At 46.2% G+C, this 19,621-nt stretch overlaps 1 protein-coding gene across 1 annotated transcript in view; it reads left to right on the top strand.

Moving 5' to 3' along the window:
* Window positions 1–15,463, top strand: part of NTF3 (neurotrophin 3) — a 69,684-nt gene extending 54,221 nt beyond the window's left edge. Inside the window, exon 2 of the mRNA XM_036301478.1 lies at window positions 14,541–15,463. Coding sequence (XP_036157371.1) covers window positions 14,541–15,335 — 795 coding nt within the window. The 3' untranslated portion in view covers window positions 15,336–15,463. The remainder of the gene's footprint in view (window positions 1–14,540) is intronic.
* The last annotated feature ends 4,158 nt before the right edge of the window (window positions 15,464–19,621 follow it).

Here is a 19,621-nt window from a genome sequence, read left to right as displayed (position 1 = left end):
TGGATAGAGAGAGAGTATGAAGCCCAGAGCCTTGTTTAGGTCTCCTGAGAGTAGGCAGACAGCTAGCACTGGAACGGTTGTAGGATTATTTATTCGGATTCCCTGGCCTTGTAGAAGAACAAACTGATGCTTGGGAGGAGGGAAAAATAGGCTGGTCCATGGTCTCCCAGTGACTGAATGGGGAGGCTGAAGGGAGCACCTAGTCTTAACCCTTGGGTTTTCTCCCCTTCTCAGCATCCCTCTCCCAACATACAACATAGACACATATCACACACACACACACACACACACGCACACACTTGAGGGCACACACACTGACATACACACAGAGAAAGACACACACAGACATACACACTCTCTCACACACACTGCCTGTTCTGCTTCCCAGCAGCATGTGTATTGGTTGGAATTCCTCCTCTCCCCACCTTTGGCAGTGGTGCTGCTGTGGACAGGGGACAAATGACCTGCACGATCAATTGTGGCCTGTTTCATAGGCCTCTGTGTCACAGCCAGGGAGCTCTTTTTGAAACTGAGTGTTCATGCCTTTGTACTTTCTCATAGCACTGGAATAGTGGCTACCTGCCATGCCTGAGGCACCAACCTGTTCATTTTGCTGGCTGGCAGAAGAAAATGTAAGCTAATGAAAGCATTGAACTAGCAGTGGCATAGTGGCCAGGTGGAGCAATTTCTCACATGAATCTAAGTTCAGACACCCTCTGGAGCTATAGCAGTAGTGGCTTGTTAGGGAGCATTCTCTCTCGCTACCCCAGTTTTACCCAACGAGGTGGAAAAGCCACCTGTCCCGCAGCCTTTGACTCAGTTGAAACCTCCTATTCAAGAAAGCCTTGTCTGCCTTTCTCTCCCTCCTACTCCCACCCCCATCTCTCTGCCTCCCTTCTCTCTCTCCCTCTCTCTCTCTTTCTCTCTCTCTCTCTCTCTCTCTCTCTCTCTCTCTCTCTCTCTCTCTCTCTCTCTCCTCCCTCTCAATACATACACACTCACCCAGAGTGGAGGGTGGTATCATACTTTCTGGCTGCCACACTTTCAGGTGACATTCCTGTTCTTCAGGGCTCCAGCCTCTCGTAGTCAGTAGTGCATAGTCATTGTCCTGCAGACCCATTTTACATCCCGGATCCACACCCTTCTAAGCAAATTCATTCAATGACTTTTACCTTTTGCTGTGTAATAAACCACCCTAAAACTTAATGGTGTAAAGCTACAGCCATTTTTATTGTTTGTCATGATTTTGTCAGATATTTGGGTAGAGCTGGATTTGGGGGATCCTTCGGTGCCTGTGTGGCATTGACAGAGGTTGCCTGGTGGTACTCAGCTGGCTGATGGGCTGGTCCAGGTTATCCAGGCCAGCTTCACTCGCAAGGCTAGCTTTGGCAAGACCGGCTGGAAGACCATCGAGGGGATCTCTCTAGCATGGTGGCCACACAGCTGTCAGATGACTCACATGGCAGCTCAAGGCTCCAAGAACAGGAAGAAGCTGCATGACCTCTATGGCCTCACCTTGTTACTTCCACTGTGGTCAAAACAGCCACAAGCCACCCGCACACAAGGGGAAGGCACCTGGATACCACCTCTGGATGGAAGGAGAAAAAAAAAATCGGCAGCTGTGTTTTAATTGAGCAACATGCTTGTGCCTGTTATTTTCTGTCTTGGCTAGACCCTGTCGTAGAGTGACAAACTTACCCACTTCTGCTATCTGATGTATCAGAGAGGCTCTGTGTATGCTGAAGCTTCCGCTCTCAAGCTTCCAGGGATGTCTTCCCAGGCCAGTGTCCTATGTCTTCCCAGGCCAGTGTCCTGTGTCTGCTCTGCAGTCCTCCGCCTCCAGCTCTTCCTCCTGAAAGAGTGTGCAGCCACGCTCAGTGCTCCTCGTCCCTAGAGGATAATAGCAGCTGGCTCTTCGGAAACAGTAAAGTTTCTAAGATAACAGAGAGCACTCATTCTGAGGATGTTGCAGAACGGGGAGACCAAAGGGATGGGAAAGCCAGCAGATTGGAGGTGAAATCATCCAGAGTGGTGCAGGATGAGAGATGGAAAGGAAATGCATCAAGTCCCAAAGCCCTTGAGGAGGGTGGATGTCACTGGGTGATGGCACGGAGCTATACAAATACTTGTAAGAGGAAGGAGGGAAAGATGCTGCCTCCATGGGCTACCATGTGAGCTGGGTGAGGCTGCCAGGGGCCCAGCCCCCGCACCGGGTAGTGTTAAATATGCTGTATTGGTCAGGCTCACATGGGACTCTTATGCCTCCCTGAGAAAGTTCTCCTGGCAACTGAGCCTTGTGGGAAGATTTCCATCTTTATGTTCTTAAATATACTATTCTGTTTTGGTTCCAGATGAGCAGTCCAGGGCTCATTCTCTGGACCACTGGTGGTCCATGAAGTCTGAAAGGTTGGTGACCACTGCTCTGGAGAGCTGGGTTCTAGTTCTGACTCTTCCACTAATTTATTGTTTCATTTTGGGCAAGTCACTTTCTCATCATAAAATTCCTATTGTGTGAGAATCCTAGAAGATTAGGATGCCATTGCCTGGCTTCATAACTTCAAAGGGACACAGAAAAACAGGGAAGACCAGAAAATGAGACCAGTAATGAAAATCATGTGGACTAGTGCAGAAATGACTCAGGGTTGGCAGAGGGTAGTAGAAGCATAGAGTATTGTGGCCAGAAAGAACCTTTGAAACTCTTCAGCTCAAGAATTCTTCATCAGGGTCTCTGGGTTAAGCCTTAGAGAGTCTGTAAACTGCCTTGAAATGACTTTGGAATTTTTTCCCTTTATGTGCACGAGTATGTTTTGACTTTTTAGGGGGTGGGAAAGGTTTTTTAGCTTTTACTGCATTTTAAAAAGGATCAGTGATCCAAAAATGACTGAGAACAACTGCTGTAGTCCACCAGTATTGTGTTAGGTGATACTTAACTAGAAGGGATAAAGCCACCTCAGATGGTACTTGGAAAAGTGTGTATGCTTTTTTTAAAAAAAGTTGTTACCATGATTGGGGGACATGATTGTTTTTAAGTGGGTGGGTGCCAGGGCTTCATGTGTAGGGGACAAAACTGAACAATGAAAAACTTTCCTTCCTGAAATACCAGCAGCTCCCCCGTTGGAGAAATTCTGTACGGAACTGAGACCCCAAGACCAGCCATGGTCCTCCCATAGCCAGAAAGCTAGTTAGTAGCAGAGTCAGTTTTTATTCATAAATCAGAGCAGGAGATGTGCCAAGAGTCCACATTATTTTATTTCTCCTTGTCAGCTACAAATATACTAACACCAATGAAAACCAAAGACTCAGAAATCTGTATCACCTTCCAAATTTCAACAATTTTCACAAAGAATCCCTGGGTTATTGGTCTTCTCTACCATCAAATAAGGAAATAGGAAAGGCATAGTTTCCATTTGGGGAAACTGAAGCATAGCTAAATGAGCCCATTAGCCCCATGTCACAGAAATATGTTTTTCAGCTGCTATGAATTGGTGATGCCAGCTTCAGACAGTGAAATGTCCTAGACGTTTCAGAGGGCCTGTCTTGGATGTCTATTTTTCTAAAAAAGGAAAGAACCATTAATTTTCCAGCATGGTGCTTGCTGCCTAGTTCACTGTAAGCCAGTGGCAAGTGCCTTAGACTCTCTGGAATGAATTCGGAGGTGTTATTCGGTATTGGTTAAAAGTGAGTTCTGAGGGTTCACATACATGGGTTTGCATCTTGGCTCTGCCTCTCAATTGATGTTTGATCTCAGACAAAGCGACCTAATCCCTCTGAGCCTCAGTTTCCTCAGCTGCAAAGTGGGGATAATAATCGTGTCTGTGAGGATTAATTGAGATAATCCGTGTAAAGTGTCTTGCAAAGTCCCTAGCATATGGCATGGCTCAGGCAATGCTAGTTGTTATTACCAGCGATTATTATTACTGTGTCTGTGATTAAAGACAGCTTTGGGTTCAGGCTATTGGTGCCAAAATTGCTGTCAAAGGACAAGCTTTGGGTTGGCTTTTAGTCTCACCCAGCTGCCCAGAAAGAGTCAGTAGACTGTTTGGGATTAGAGTCATAACATTTATGAAGTGCCTACCACACACTCCAGTTTTGGTGGGAAATGAATTTTCTTCCTGTGTGCACATCCTAGCATCCTGTGTGCACAACCCAGCCTCCTGTGTGCACATCACAAGTGGATGAGAAGGGGCTCAGGAAGTCACCGTATAGCCACCTCTCGTGTTCAGGTGAACGATGGCAGCCAGGGTGAGCAGAGGGAGGAAATGCCAGCAGAGTGGAAGGAAGCCTTGCCCTCGGAATCGTCAGACATGGCGGTTTCCTGGAGAGTGGATTCAGAGCAAAGACAGCCACAAACCATTGCCAACCCCTCATCCTCCTGAAAGGAGGTTGGCTGTGGGGCCATGAGGAGGCGTGAGGGGGAGACATAGACTATATTTGACACACGCCTAATCATCAAGACTGGAGGAGAAAGGCTGCCATCTGACCACACTTATTGTGGTCAAGTCCTCCTGAGGCCAAACCATTATGGTTTGGTTGATCCCAGTCTTGCTGATGCTGCTCTGGCTGATGCACAGTCAAAGGTTTGGGTGTTGCCAAGCCAGTTGTGGTCTTGGTTTGGAAGAGGCATCCAGAGTGTGAAGGGAAGTCATGCTTTGGGATTTCCCTGAGCTTTCAGCTCTCAAGATGAAGCCAACTTCTTTATTCTGCCATTTTGAGACTCAGTTTTGGCAGGGGAGATAAGAATGATACTTTATCGTCACCATCATCATCATCATAATTTATTATAATTATTAACCCCTCCCTGTAATAACATTAACTTACAGCTATATAGTACTTTGCAGATAACACGTATGCTTGACATATAAGCCCAACTCTAACATGAGGCATAAATTAAAAACAAAAAGGTCGACTTGGAGCAGTTTTCTGATACTAAGAGTTTAGCACTAGGTGGATCCCAAACTGTGTACGTAACTGAAGCAATCTTGCCTTGTGTATTTTCACACATGGAAAATGGAGTTAGCAGAGGTGCAGAAAAGGAAACCGAAATCAAAATGTCTCAGAATATTTAATGATATGATAATTTGGAAATAGCCTAACTATAACCCATCCTCATCTTGGGGACCTACACTCTGTGTGTGTGTGTGTGTGTGTGTGTGTGTGTGTGTGTGTGTGTGGGTGGGTGTGTATACATGTGTACATGCCCGTGCCCGTGCATGCACAAGCCCATGCACCCACACCTTTATGCACAGTGATGGATGAATATTAGCCCAGAACAAAGAAAACTAAATTTACTAGATAAATGCCTGTATGGCCTATATAGTTGGATTGACACAGATTTTCTCTGGCAGATCCTTCCTTGACTACCCTCTGGCCATGAAATGAGAGTTTGTAGTGTGGAAAGGATAAAGCAAATCTGGGGTTCCTGGGGCTCATGTTGGCACACCAAGCTCCTTTCGGATCTTTTTGCCAAGATGGGACCACTCCAGAGGGTTCCTGAGCCTGAGGAATAACTGCGCTACCTTCTCTTGGAGCTGCTGGTGTACATTGTTTTGACATGTGCCATACCTTCCATCTTTCACTGCTTTGGGGCCAGAGGAGGGGATGCTTTGAACAATGTAAATTTCCTCCCCAACAGCTGTGCAAAGCAAACTCATAGCTTTCAACTTCCATCTCGGGGCCTCAAGCTTGGTTTTGAATATAGTTCCTTGATCATTCAAGAATCTCTATTCCTCATTTTCTGGCCTCGAAGAAGGACCAATTCCTTTGTCAGGGAGGCAAGTCAGTCTTCTGAGGTTCTCTGTATTGTTTGTTTCATTCTGGAATATACTTGTCCTGTTGCCACTGGGAAGCCAGCATCTCATGAAAACTGAGGACCTTGTCCTAGTCCAGACTGTGGGCCAAGTATGTCAGTTTCAGAACCCCAAGTTAAGTACGTTTTTAACAGAGGAACCATGCCAAATGAGGGATTTTTGAAGAACAGGCTAGGAATCTCTCTCCTTGCCTCTACTCCATCCTGTATTGACTCTGCATAGATGCAGACCTGCCCTGGGGTTGGGGATTTTCAAATGAGGTCTCAGAGAGAGAGGCTGGCTCTTCCTTCTCTAGATCACCCCTCACTTTTGGTTTTGGGGAATTCAGAGCATGCTCGGAGCATCTTCCAGTGGTAGTTGTTGACTTACTCTCTGATCTTGGCTCCATTTGGGGCCTTCTCTGAAGCTCAATTTATGAACTTTTGTGTACTTTCTAAGACACGGAATGTGATAGTTGCCACGACCCCAAAGGTGTGCTGAGAGTGAATGAGGTGGGTTTTAGAAATGAACGTTGAGTTACGGGGAAAACTCACATACACGTGAGCCCTATACATGTGAGTTCACTTCTCGTTTATTCCGTGTAATAATTCCAAGTCATTCCTTCCCTTCATCCTTTTGCAAGCCTTTCCCTCCCTTGTTGGTTTTGGATTCATCTGGCCCCTAGTGAGTTAATCTACATGTTTCCAGTTTGAATCTCCTCATGCTATTTCCAGGTTGCCAACCCCCATGGGTGCTGGGGAATAATTGGTCTGTCCTCACCGGTGTTTGTATCACCTTCCCTTTGAGCGTCATCTGTGCATTTTAATTAATCTGCTGCTTTCCCACCCTCTCCTGCTCCGGATCATTAATAAAGAGATTAACCAAAACCAGACCAATCCCCAGCAGAGGCTCCACCAGAATCTGTCTCTCCTCGCTCCTTGCCTCGTCATGGGTCAGAACGTCTTTGCGTGGCCCCACTGACTAATTTTTAGACCTCAGGACCTGTGTTCAAAGCTAATTTGAATTAATTTTGCAATTAATATCTGGGGAACAAGCTTAGCTGGTCTTTTATATGAACTTAGTTTAATGTTTCCACCTCATTCCTTTCCTTTTGGTCATTCAATTTTAAGTCTATCATTTTTCCCACCTCTCTCTCTCTCTCTCTCTCTCTCTCTCTCTCTCTCTCTCCATTCCCTGAACAAGATGTTAGGGTTATCTGGCAGGATGTGGTCTTTTGAGCCCTTAGCATTAGTCAGAGACCATGTCATAGCTGCAGAAATTCTCCAAAGATTTAGGCCCTTCTGGATACAGCTGGACCGTGTCCTTGTTCGCCCCAGCCAGAGGATGCATTTGCCTCTGGAGGAAGGCACTGTACCAGAAATCATGACATCTCTTGAATTTGCATATTAAAAACTCGGCAGATTTAAAAGTGCTTCCACATTTGATCTCATGCCTCCTCCCTGAGAAAAACTGGAGTCTGTGTCTTCTTCGTAAGTCACCCTGATTTCCAGCACTGGTGCCAGTTAGAGTTGGAGAAGGTCCAGCCAGTGCTCTGTCCACTGCAACACGCGGCCTTGGTGGGATGGGCATGGGGGGAGAAGACCAGAGTGGTGGCCTCAAATCCCTGGAAACTCTGCTTGCAGCTGAGGCTTCTTGGGGAGACACTCAACCTGCTGGTGGCAGCTGTCCTGGCTCTGGGCTTGGAACGTGAGCTTCCTTTGTATATAAACTCTCTGGAATGTTTGAGCACAGGGACAGAGAGATAGTGCAGTATAATCATTAAGAGCATCAACTCCAGATCCAGACAATGATCAGGCCAAGGATCTGCTGCTTATTAGCTAGTTATTAAATAAACTTGGGCCTCAATTTACCCATATGAAATGGGAAATATAAGTACTGAACTCAGAGGAATGGTTATCAAGATTAATGATTGGCCCTAGCCAGTTTTTCTCAGTGCTTAGAGCATTGGCCTGTGGACCGAAGGGTCCTGGGTTCAGTTCCAGTCAAGGGCATGTACCTCAGTTGCAGGCTTGATCCATGGCCGAGTTGGGAGGCAACCAATCAATGTGTCTCTCTCACATGGATGTCTCTTTCTCTCTCTCTCTCTCTCTCTCTCTCTCTCTCTCTCTCTCTCTCTCTCTCTCTCCCTCTCTCTCTCTCTCTCTCCCCCCCCCCGCCCCCCTCTGTAAATCAATGGAAAAAAATATCCTTGGATGAGGATTAACAAAAACAAAACAAAACAAAAAAGATTAAAGATTGAATGTATGTCAGTACGTGGCATGTAGCATTTTTGTTCCTGTGCTCCCACTCTGACCAGACTAAAAATCTACTCCATATGTAGGGAATAAGTGAGGTCTCTGTTATATGGTTGGAGGAGGTAGAGAGTGTGGGGAGAGGAGAGTTGGAACTCAGTGGATACAGGTTCCACCTCATTGTATATAAGCAGGGCAGACCTCGTGCTTGCTATGGGTCAGATCCTGTACCACTCTTCACCTCAGCTTCCTTTTCCATTTCATCTGCTTCTTTAATACCCCAAACCCCTCAGTGTGTATTATAAACTGAGCCAAAAAGGAGGAATCAGAAATTGCTCTCTTTTGAGTATTTTGAGGGATGGTGAAACCTTGTAGGAATGTTGCTCCAGGGACCAAGAAAACACCATATGTGGGAAAGCATTTGTAAGTGAGGAAAACAGCATATGCAAGTTGGTCAGGATCTTGGAAAGCTCTGAGCAGAGGAAGTGGGCACTGGGGAGAGTGTAGGAAGGGGGTTTTACTGAGGTCTTTAACAGGTCTTTTTCCAATTAGAGCCAAGAAGAGCCTAGGGACCAGGGCCCACTTCAGAGCCAGGGCCTGTATTTTCTTTGGGAAAAGAAGGCAGAGTTGATTGGCTTCCAAGCCAGACTTGGCAGAAGTCCATACAGATCGTGGGCCAGTGAGCTGTGTCTTGGGTAGATCTCGATTGTAGTGGGCGCTCATTCAATACATGAGACCAGCCCTGAGTTAGGCGTCAGGCACGTGTAGATGAAGAAGACACGGCTTCATCATCATCAAAAAGGAGACATGCCGACAGTGATAACACAGCAGGTTCATTGCTTATACACCACAGTGAACCCCAGCATAGACGTCTCTCTAAATCTCAAACATCACTGATGTGCCTTGCCAGGCTGCACTGGCACTGCCTTCCCTCTTCCCAGCCCCTCCAGTACTTTGTATGAGTGCATAGCGGTCAGGCACACAGCATCTCTGCTGCCATAAGTAACTCAGGTTTATGTTCAGGTCGTATTTCCAGTGCCTCACTCTATGCCATTGCTGTGATAAGTGCTCTCGTACAGATTTCATTATTTAGCCCTCCCAATAACCAATCAGGCACAAGCCACGTGGTTTTTGTTGAGCTGAAGAACTGAGTGTCACCTGTCACCCTCTGCTGCTATGGAGCAGTCTGACCTCAGACAACTCCATTCACCACCATGCCAGGCCCCAGTTTCTTTATTTGTAAAAATGAGGAGGTTATCTAGGGCCGTTTACAGTTTCCAACCTTGTGTCCTGGTGAGTTCTCCTACCAGCATTCGTGGGCTTGCTCTTTATGGCAAAAGCTGAAAGCAGATTATTGTGTGGAGTCTGCAGGCAGCCTGCTGTGTTTAGTGCAGCCTTGCGAATAGTTCAGAACACTTACCAGCCTGCAGATGGTCATTCCCACCGCTGATCACAGAGCAACGTGGCAAGGTTTGGGGTGTGCTGGTAATAAACAGTCCAGACCCAGAAATGGCAGGATCAGGGGCTTTGAGCAGTGTGAGAAATGCTCACCTGTCTGAATTCAAATAATAGACTTAGAGAAAGAAGTATGGTGAAAACAGGTCTTTTCATACATCCTCGAGAGCTGATGTCCGTCCAGTTGTGCAGGCACACACGGGGTAGCAAACACAGCCTTTTTATTCAGTCCCTCCTCTGGTTCCTCATTGGCTGAGTACTATGGGGTCACCTGTTTCCTCATACATTGCCTAGGTCTTATTGTCTCCCCCATTGGACCATCTAAAAAAATTGGGCTTAGGCCTTTTCTAGTTGCCTCCACTCCCCCCTGTCTAGTTGAGGCAGGTGCCTCAGGGGTTTCCACCATGATGCTGGCCCACATCCACAGTTCTTTGTTCTTATATCCTCTTCCCTCTTCCCTATGTTCTGTTTGCCCTGGGGAAATTCAGCAACCCTTTCCATCAAAAGCCAACCAGTCTGGAGATGGGTCACAGAGGCCCATTTTCTACAAGCAGCTTTTTATATTATTACCGTTTTGTTTTTTATTGTCTAAAGTTTTACATATGTCTCCTTTTTCCCTGATTGACTCCCCCCCAACCCCCACCCCCCACCCCACCCCTACCAGAGGTGGCTTGATTTCCTTGTGCTGAGTTTGTGTGTTGGTTCTCCTGAAGAGGGCAGGGCTATCTAAAAGAGTCAGGAGACCTGATTTCTAACCCACAAAATGCCCTTGGTCTCCCAGAGGCAGTGTGCACCCATGTGGGGTGGTAGGAAAGTCCACCAGTCTTTGTACTTGTACAAGCAGTAGTATTGCCAGTAGAGAATTTAAAACAATAATAAAATCAACTAAAAGTCCATCTGCTTTTTATGCTCACCATGCTTTCATGGCAAGATCAGTGATAAAATATTTCCCCCTGCCCTGCACAGTGTGGCTCAGTTGGTTGGGTGTCATTCTGAGCACTGAAAGGTTGCTGGTTCAATTCCTGGTGGGGGGTATGCAGGAGTCAGCCAATCAATGTTGCACTCTCGTGTCTCTCTCTCTCTCGCTCTCTCTCGCTCTCTCTCTCTCCTCTCCCTTCCTCTCTTTCTCAAAATCAATAAACCTCTCCCACCACTTCATTGAGCTCCCTCCATCCTCGGTCACCACTGCCTGCAGGAAGAAAGCAGGCAGTCTCAAGGGCCTTTTTTCCCCCCACAACCCCAGGCTCTCTCTGCCAGATTACCACCGAAATCATAGCTCCTCTCCACCACTCTGAACATGACACTCTGAATGCAGTAATCCATGGGCTTTGCCCATCCCTCCTGACCAAAAATGGATTTCTACTCTACCTTCAAACAATTTCCCGAGATGGAACATCTTAGTTCCTATAGCCAAAGCTGGCTTTATGGATGTGCCTGGGGTCCCACACTCAGAAAGAGGACCCCGTTGAACTCAGGGTTCAATGCTCTGTTGTTGTCATCTTGAAATTCTTAAGAACTTTATCTCTGAATATGTGTTTTGTAAGTGAAGTGCAATGGGAGAATGGGACATGTGCCTGGAGACTCCGCATATTGGCTCAAACACGGTCACACCTCCTGGAGCCACCCTGCCTCTAAATAAGTTTTGCATGATGCCCTGCACATTATGAAACTGGTTTTGCCTTCAGCCACCCTCACTTCTAGCTCTGATTCATGGCACCCAGACCTCCACCTCCATCTTGTGTGCACTGTGGTGTGGACAGCAGGGAGAGGCACAGACACGAGCAGGGACGAAGGGGCTTCTGACCTCAGAGAAGAGAGGCAGGGGTGGGCAAACTTTTTGACTCGAGGGCCACAATGAGTTCTTAAACTGGACCAGAGGGCCGGAACAAAAGCATGGATGGAGTGTTTGTGTGAACTAATATAAATTCAAAGTAAACATCATTACATAAAAGGGTACGGTCTTTTTTTTTTTTTTAATTTTATTCATTTCAAATGGCCGGATCCGGCCCGTGGGCCGTAGTTTGCCCACGGCTGGTCTAGAGAGTAAGCCATGTGATGCCATGAAGGATGCCATACCTCCCACCATTGTCATTTGGAAAACATGCTGCAGGAAATGCAAAGGAAGTGGCAATTGCTGCTGCTGGGAGCCTCTTAGAAAAGTTAGTTTTTGAACCAGGCAAGGAGGAATGGGTAAAATCTCCAAAGAGAGGTGATAAAAGTGTGCAAGGTGAGGGGAGCACATATGCACATGGGTTATAAAGCATATCCAAGTACCTTTTGAAGAGTGAATGGGGCTGAGGCATAGAATGTAAGAGCCCAATCATAATATGATGAAAAGGGAGGTTAGGCCCGAAGTGCAAAGGACCCTTCTCTCCCTTGTGTCTCCCCTCTTCTTTAAACTGTGGTTTAGGATTTCCTCTTCTATAAAACGAAGGAATTGGATTAAATGATCTTCTCTTTTTAATACCCTTTAATTCTGTATGGAGACCACCAGCCATAAAGATGCATTCCCAAGCCATTGATATCATCTTTCATTCTTCCTATCAACTCACCCTTGTATTGACCTTGTTAATCTATACATTGATGCTTATTCTACCTGGGACCTCCCCCCACTAACCATACTTGATCGATTTCCTTATGAGCAGATATTCTGTGTATTCTGTGTTTATAGTGGCTGGGTTTGAGGGAATTTAATAAAATTTTTGATAAACATTTAGTCTCAAATTATGTTATTGAAGCTTTATTCTGTTTGGGAGTGGGGAGGTGGGAGAAGGGGGTATAATTCTAGTGCAGGGTGGGGAATGTCTGGCCCTTGGGCTGTATAAGGCCTGCAAAATCATTTGGTCTGACCCTGCCAAGGCAGTAGGGGTCAGTTAATTAAATGTTTGACCAAATATAGCAGGCTAATTTTTAAGTTGATAATTTTGTATGGCTCAAGAATGATGTTATAAATATCCAAATGACCCTTGGCAGAAAAAAGGTTCCCCACCCCTGTTCTAGTGGTATGTAGGATATACTTGTATTTTTCAAGTTTCATTTTGTTGGTCCTGCAAGATTGAAAGAAATGTCACTTAGATGCAGAGTGAGAGGGAGATGAGTTGTCCTGTGGGAACCATTTTCCTGGGATAATACAATTCCTAGGGCCAATTCTAGGGTTGGGCAGCAAAGCTAGAATCCTTTGCTCATGCTTTAACCTTGAGGGAGTCAGTTGTCCACAAAGTGGTTCCCATGGAAAAAAGATGGTCTCCTTATCAGAGAGAGGCGGAAATTGGAACAAAGTGCCTGCAACATTGCTTGCTGGCCTTTGGGGACAAGACAACAGTTCTTCAGAAAATATGGGAAAAGAGGCTGTGTCTGTAAGTCCTGGGAACAAGTTAGTGTGGACAGGCTCAGTCATGGGTACTGGGTAAGCAGGGTGGCTTTTCTGTTTCTCATGCCACCTTTGTTTATTTCTCTTCTGTTTCTCCTGGATTTAGTAAAGTCTTTCTGAAAGTGCCAAAGGTGAACCAAAGGGAAGGGTTTTATTTTCCATGCTTAGACATAGCTTTAAAGAGGAAGCAGTATACCCCTGGGGGCCAGCGAGGTGATAGCAATGGTGATTAAAGAATGGATACCTCCCGGCGGGTGGTGTGAATCACAGAGTATTAACCGTGGGATTACTCCTGCAGCCACCCAGAGAGTCTCTTCCAGGGCCAAGCTTTTGAGAATCAAGGCTTTGCTCTAGTGAGGGAGAGACCAGCAAGGACGGTATCTTGAGATTAGCCCACTAATTCCACATGGACTCAGTGGAAACCTCATGTTGAGGTTCTGCTATGGCAACAGAATGAGTGTGTTGATGGGTTAAAAATGCCATTTAAACAAGGACATAACAGAATTAGAAATCTAATCACTGAGACTTTTTGTAATGAAAACTTTAGTAAACTAAACAAGAACAATTAATCAGCAAGGAAACTTGTAATTCAGGGCAAGTCTGGTTCGTTAATTTCAGCTGGTTGTTGCTGCCTCTCCAGCTTCTGCTGCCGTCTCGTGAATGAAGACAGTCTCTGCGGAGCAGTTGGGTGTCCTGGGGAAGCATGTTCACTGGAGAGCTTGACAGAGCACCCTGAAACTCAGGCCCTCTCATAGAGTAGATAGTGGCCCCACATGGTCCTTTACAAGGGGAGAACAGCTCTACCAGGCGTGGCCCAGTCAGGGCTGAGCCCTTCTCTGATGTCACCATACAGAAACAACCACCCCAACCGTAGCAGCAGGATATTCCTTTGAAAGACTCCAAGGGCTGCATTTGGGTATGTGTGTGTGGGGGGGGGGGGGGGGGGGGGGGGGGGGGGTGGGCAGTAGAGCTCTGTCTGGAGACATTTGCAAGGCTACTGTTGCCAATAAAAGGCTATAAATATGCATTTATAATTTTCAGGTTCAACTTCTTCATGATTTGCCAAGGTGGAGTGGGCTATGGTCTTTCCAGGCTCAGGGGATGTCTAAAGAAGTGTCAGGACATCGTCCACACCCAACAGAAGGCTGCAGATAGAGCAGACATCAGATGCAAGTGCAGTGGGGACTGTGTGAATAGCAAAGAGAAGAGACAGAAGGGCTGGCACGCAGTCTCCTCCTGCCTCAGCCTTTGTGCCCTAGGTCCTAGGAAGAAACCTAACCCTTTTAATCTATAATTCTCTCCAGAAATGTTTTTGGCTCATTTTGTTTTAAAAATATGCTTTGCTCTCTCTCTCCTGCTTATACAACTTGTGCACACACACACACACACAGACACACACACACACACAATCTCTTTTCCCATCACACAGCCACAGTGCTAGAAAACAGACTTGAGCTGAAGGTACTTGGAAGTCTAGGAGAAAAAGTGCTTTAGATTTCCAGGGGTGGGGACTGAGATCTAAGAGCTCTATCTTGGGACTTCAGAGTTTTGTTTGCTCACCTAGAATGGTGGCACCCTGCTCTCTTACCCTCATAGGGACACTCCGGCTCAGGTAGCTGGTCCCAGAATGACATCAGTTACCACAGTCTGCTAGTAACACCTGTGTTTCCTTTTCAGATCTTACAGGTGAACAAGGTGATGTCCATCTTGTTTTATGTGATATTTCTCGCTTATCTCCGTGGCATCCAAGGTAACAACATGGATCAAAGGAGTTTGCCAGAAGATTCGCTAAATTCCCTGATTATTAAGCTGATCCAGGCAGATATTTTGAAAAACAAGCTTTCCAAGCAGATGGTGGACGTTAAGGAGAACTACCAGAGCACGCTGCCCAAAGCAGAGGCCCCCCGAGAGCAGGAGCAGGGCGAGCCTGCCAAGTCAGAGTTCCAGCCGATGATTGCAATGGACACAGAATTGCTACGGCAACAGAGACGCTACAACTCCCCCCGGGTCCTGCTGAGTGATAGCACCCCCTTGGAGCCCCCTCCCTTGTATCTCATGGAGGATTATGTGGGCAACCCCGAGGTGGCGAACAGAACATCGCGGCGGAAGAGGTACGCAGAGCACAAGAGTCACCGAGGGGAGTACTCCGTGTGTGACAGCGAGAGTCTGTGGGTGACAGACAAGTCATCGGCCATCGACATTCGGGGACACCAGGTCACGGTGCTGGGGGAGATCAAAACCGGCAACTCTCCCGTCAAACAATATTTTTATGAGACGAGATGTAAAGAAGCCAGGCCTGTCAAAAACGGTTGCAGGGGGATTGACGATAAACACTGGAACTCTCAGTGCAAAACGTCCCAAACCTATGTCCGAGCACTGACGTCAGAAAACAATAAGCTCGTAGGCTGGCGATGGATACGGATAGACACCTCCTGTGTGTGTGCCTTGTCAAGAAAGATTGGAAGAACATAGATTGGCATCTCTCCCCATATATAAATTATTACTTTAAATTATATGATATGCATGTAGCATATAAATGTTTATATTGTTTTTATATATTATAAGTTGACCTTTATTTATTAAACTTCAGCAACCCTACAGTATATAAGCTTTTTTTTCTCAATAAAATCCGTGTGCTTGCCTTCCCTCAGGCCTCTCCCATCTGTTAAACCTTATTTTGTGACCCAGCTCTCGGGAGCTGCTCTGTAAAATCTGTGTACACCAGTATTTTGCATTCAGTATTGTCAAGGCCATGACTGTCGTTTTAGTAAACTTGTTAAAATCAGATGATGTCAGAGTTGTGTATAGACACAGTCATATCCCGCTCCTGGTATACTTCATGTTTGATTAATTAAAAGAACTGTTTTCACCTCCATTGAAAACGTTACCCAGTAGCTTTGAGCCCCATGCTTAATTTAGATGGCAAGTTCACTGTCAATAACTCGCTCTCCTCTCTCTGCTCACCTAGAATGGTGGTATCCTGCTCTCTCTTACTTGCACAGGAATCCACTTCACCAATCAGAATTGTGATCTGCCCCAGTGGTATGGCCCCAGAACAGTAACAGCAAACCTGGCAATTTTAGTTTTGGAAGTTTCTTTTCAGCACATTTGTTGTTTGGGGTTGTTTAAGGGTTGGATTTTGTTTTGTTTTGGCTTTGGTGTTTGTTTTGCTTTTGTAAGTGGTTTTCATCCTTTGGACACATAAGAAAAAAATTTTAACTGTTTGTAACAATAATTGTATGGTTACGCAGAAGCAAACTGAAATGGATCATGAATAATCTACCCACAGAAGAAAACTGACTCATCAGAGATCCTTTGGCGCCTGGCCTCCTCCTACCTCCCCTGGTAGTGCCTCCTAGAGCTTCATGAGGAATTAGAAAATGCTCTGGCTTTGCATTCAGACCGGGGTTCAAAGTCCAGCTCCTCCCCTGTGACTTGGTGTAAGGTTTGGAGGCCTCCTTGAGCCCATGTTTCTCAGGGACAGAAAGTGAGATGGGGATTCTGCCTACCTCCCAGACTGTCTTGGGGCTTCAGCTAAGTAGCCCCTGTAGACATCTAGCTGAGGGTAGGCATTCAAGAATGCTAGTCCATCCTCTCCTCCCCTCCTCCTCCTCTCTCAGCTCTTGTGTTCCTCTGTATCATTTTTAGTTGATTCATCACTTTGAAATGTATAAGCTCAAATGGAAGGAACCTTCCTAATGCCTGCTGGGTCCCAGAAGGAGTCACAGCAGTGGAGGGGGTCCCTGTGGGAATGGCCACACCTGTTCTGCCATGGCAAGCCTGAAGAGGACACTAGTGCTCCCCAAATCCTTTTCCCAGTGGAAAGTAGTTCACCCTCTTGGGCAGGGGTCCTCAAACTACAGCCCGCAGGCCACATGCAAATACAAATATTGTATTTGTTCCCGTTCTGTATTGTTACTTCAAAATAAGATATGTGCAGTGTGCATAAGAATTTGTTCATAGTTTTTTTTAAACTATAGTCCGGCCCTCCAACGGTCTGAGGGACAGTGAACTGGCCCCCTGCTTAAAAAGTTTGAGGACCCCTGCTCTTGGGTCTGGAGCCTAAGGAATCTCATCTCTCATCTTGAAGATGCAAGGTGCCCCCTATCCCACTATAGAAGCTGCCATCACTGCCCTGCAACCCTGCCCTGTGCCTTCCATGGATTGCCCTGCCTTCAAGGCCCACGTGTGCTCTCTGTGTCTAGAACAGCCACACACCCCAAGATCTCTCTGACACATACCTAATAGAAGATGTGTCCTTTCTGTGCCATTAGCCCTTGAAATAGGCTCAGCAAATAGCAGTGACTTGGTTAAGAGCATCATTCTCCTGCATGTGATTCTAGATGCCTAAATAGGAGGGCAGGAAATGAAGAATTGGCCCTGTTCCCCCATGAGCTAGGCACTTTCAAACATGGACACCATTAGTTGTCACAAGTCCTATCAGGTAGTCATGATGATCTCTAGTTAACAGGTGAGGAAACTGAGGCCTGAAGATTTAAGTTGCCCATGACCACTGCGCAGGTAAGTAGCAAGTGAATAAATACTTGTTTGAAGAATTATCCAGGACCATATCTTGTTTCCGCCTCACTAGTCCTTCCCTTTCCCCCTTCTGCATGGCACACTGCATTTCAGAGTGAACATTGAAATCCTAGAGAAATGAAAAGCAGTTTTCTGCATGGAATCCTTTTTTACCTCTTGCTTCATGAGCCTACAGCAAAAACACAGCAAACTCACTGAAAGGAGAATGAAGTCTTATGCTTGACCCAAGCCCAGTTCTCAAGCTGGAATTTATGTTCCTCTTCTAGAACTTCTATTCCAAATGAATAGTGTGATTGGAGGGTCTGGCTGCCTGGTGAAATGGGCTTGGGTGACAGAGACCCCAGATACCAGCCTGGAAAGACATGGTCCTTACAAAGCAGGTCTCTACCTTGAATGGAAGGAGTTTGCCTGCATGTCCAGAGTGGGTCTGGAGCAGCATGCTTCAAGGACAAGTACCACTCTGAGGAGAAAGTGAACCTGAGGATGAGTGAAAAGTTTCCTGAAGGGAACTCTAGGCTTCAGGCCATGTGACAACTTTGCCTCTCCCATGCTAGGTCACAGTGCAATGAAGAATTATCCAGGACCATTTCAGTAACTTTATTAGCATTCAGAAGGAATTCATATCCTGCCAAAGTCAACATGCTGAGCTTATGGGCCCAGGACAGAGCCTTCTTTAAGGTTCATAGAAGGCTTCTATCCAGTGTGCACATTTGCCACCTTGAAAGGTTGAAAATTATGCTCATCTCTGAGATAGGAGGGCCTTGGAGGGCTGGTGTCCGTCTCCTGGAAAACTCCACTCTCTCTTTGCTCTCCCCTATTGCTTGGATATCACTGGATAAGTCACCAGTCCTATCGGAGCTTTCAGCAGCATCTGAGATTCTACTACAGACTGGACAGACCTCACTTTCTTAATGAATGCTATGCTGAGAAGCTCTGTTGGCCATTGGTGGAGGCTTCTGTCTGCCCTCTTATCCCTCTCTAAGGTTTTTCCATTTATGGGCTATGTGTTCTTAAGCAAGTTACTAAACCTCTCTGAACCTTTGTTTCCTTGTCTATAAAAATGAGGATAGTGCTTATTTCATAACATTGTTTTGCAGTGTAATGAAAACATCCATTTCCTAGCACAAAAGAAGCCCCCTGGAGTGTAACATGATGATGATGATGATGATGATGATGATGATGATGACAATAGCTGGCTTTGGGGAGATTTGCAGGAGCCCTCATTGTGGAATTCTGGTAGGAATTTCTACACTTCACAGTGGAAGTATATCAACCATCCCGTGGGAGGCAGTCTCCAGAGTAGCATTTGCTCAGTGCCACTGGCCCAGTCTTACTGACAGGCCTTGAATCCTTCTCAGTTGACACACCAGGGAAGGACTTCTAACCCTTCTCAGCAAAGCTACTAGCAATCTACCTAATTTTCTGAAACTGAGAGAGTGTGTATTATTCCTTCTTGCAAATGTATAAGACAGCTTTGTTCTTTTTTTTTTTTTTTTATTAAGGTATTACAAATGTGTCCTCATCCCCCCCATTAACCCCCAACCTCCCCCCCACACACACTCATGCTCCCATCCCCCTGTTGTCCATGTCCATTGGTATGGCTTATATACATGTATACAAGTCCTTCGGTTGATCCCTTCCCCTTACCCCCGCCCTCCCCTACTTTCCTTCTGGGGATTGATAGCCTGATTGCTGTTTCTCAGTCTTTGAGTCAAGACAGCTTTGTTCTTGTTTTTATTCTCTCCCTCACTCAGTCCTTCTCACTGTGTCCAACAGTGCTTTCTCCAGGCTAGTGTTTTAGGGTTTGGTGTTTCTGAGAATTTCTTTGTTGGGTCCCTTTCCTGCCTGTGTGTTTATGTGTGCTTTTTAGTTTGATTACTTGATGTAAAAACCCTCCATTGAGGCTTGGAGAAACCATCTGCATTTATTTTATCACCTTTGAACATGTGTTTGAGAATGAAATATGTGTAGTCAGTTTATGGCTACCTGGAGATTTGTCTGGCTTCACCAGGAAGATGCACCCCCACCCCCAGGCCTCAAGCTCTGACAGCCCTGGGTGTGCAAAGCCAACACCAGGCCTTCGGCAAGGCCCAGCTTTGACTCACAGAGTTCCAGCGCTACTCTGAAGCCTGGAAAGCAGACAAATGTCTACCACCCACTCACCCCCAACAACCCTGGCCAGAGGGCCTTGTATATGCTTGGTTTCACACACCCAGGAG

This window comes from Myotis myotis, unplaced genomic scaffold (assembly GCF_014108235.1).
Source record: "Myotis myotis isolate mMyoMyo1 unplaced genomic scaffold, mMyoMyo1.p scaffold_m19_p_3, whole genome shotgun sequence".
NCBI lineage: Eukaryota > Metazoa > Chordata > Mammalia > Chiroptera > Vespertilionidae > Myotis > Myotis myotis.
This window is presented reverse-complemented; position numbering and strand designations above follow the sequence as displayed.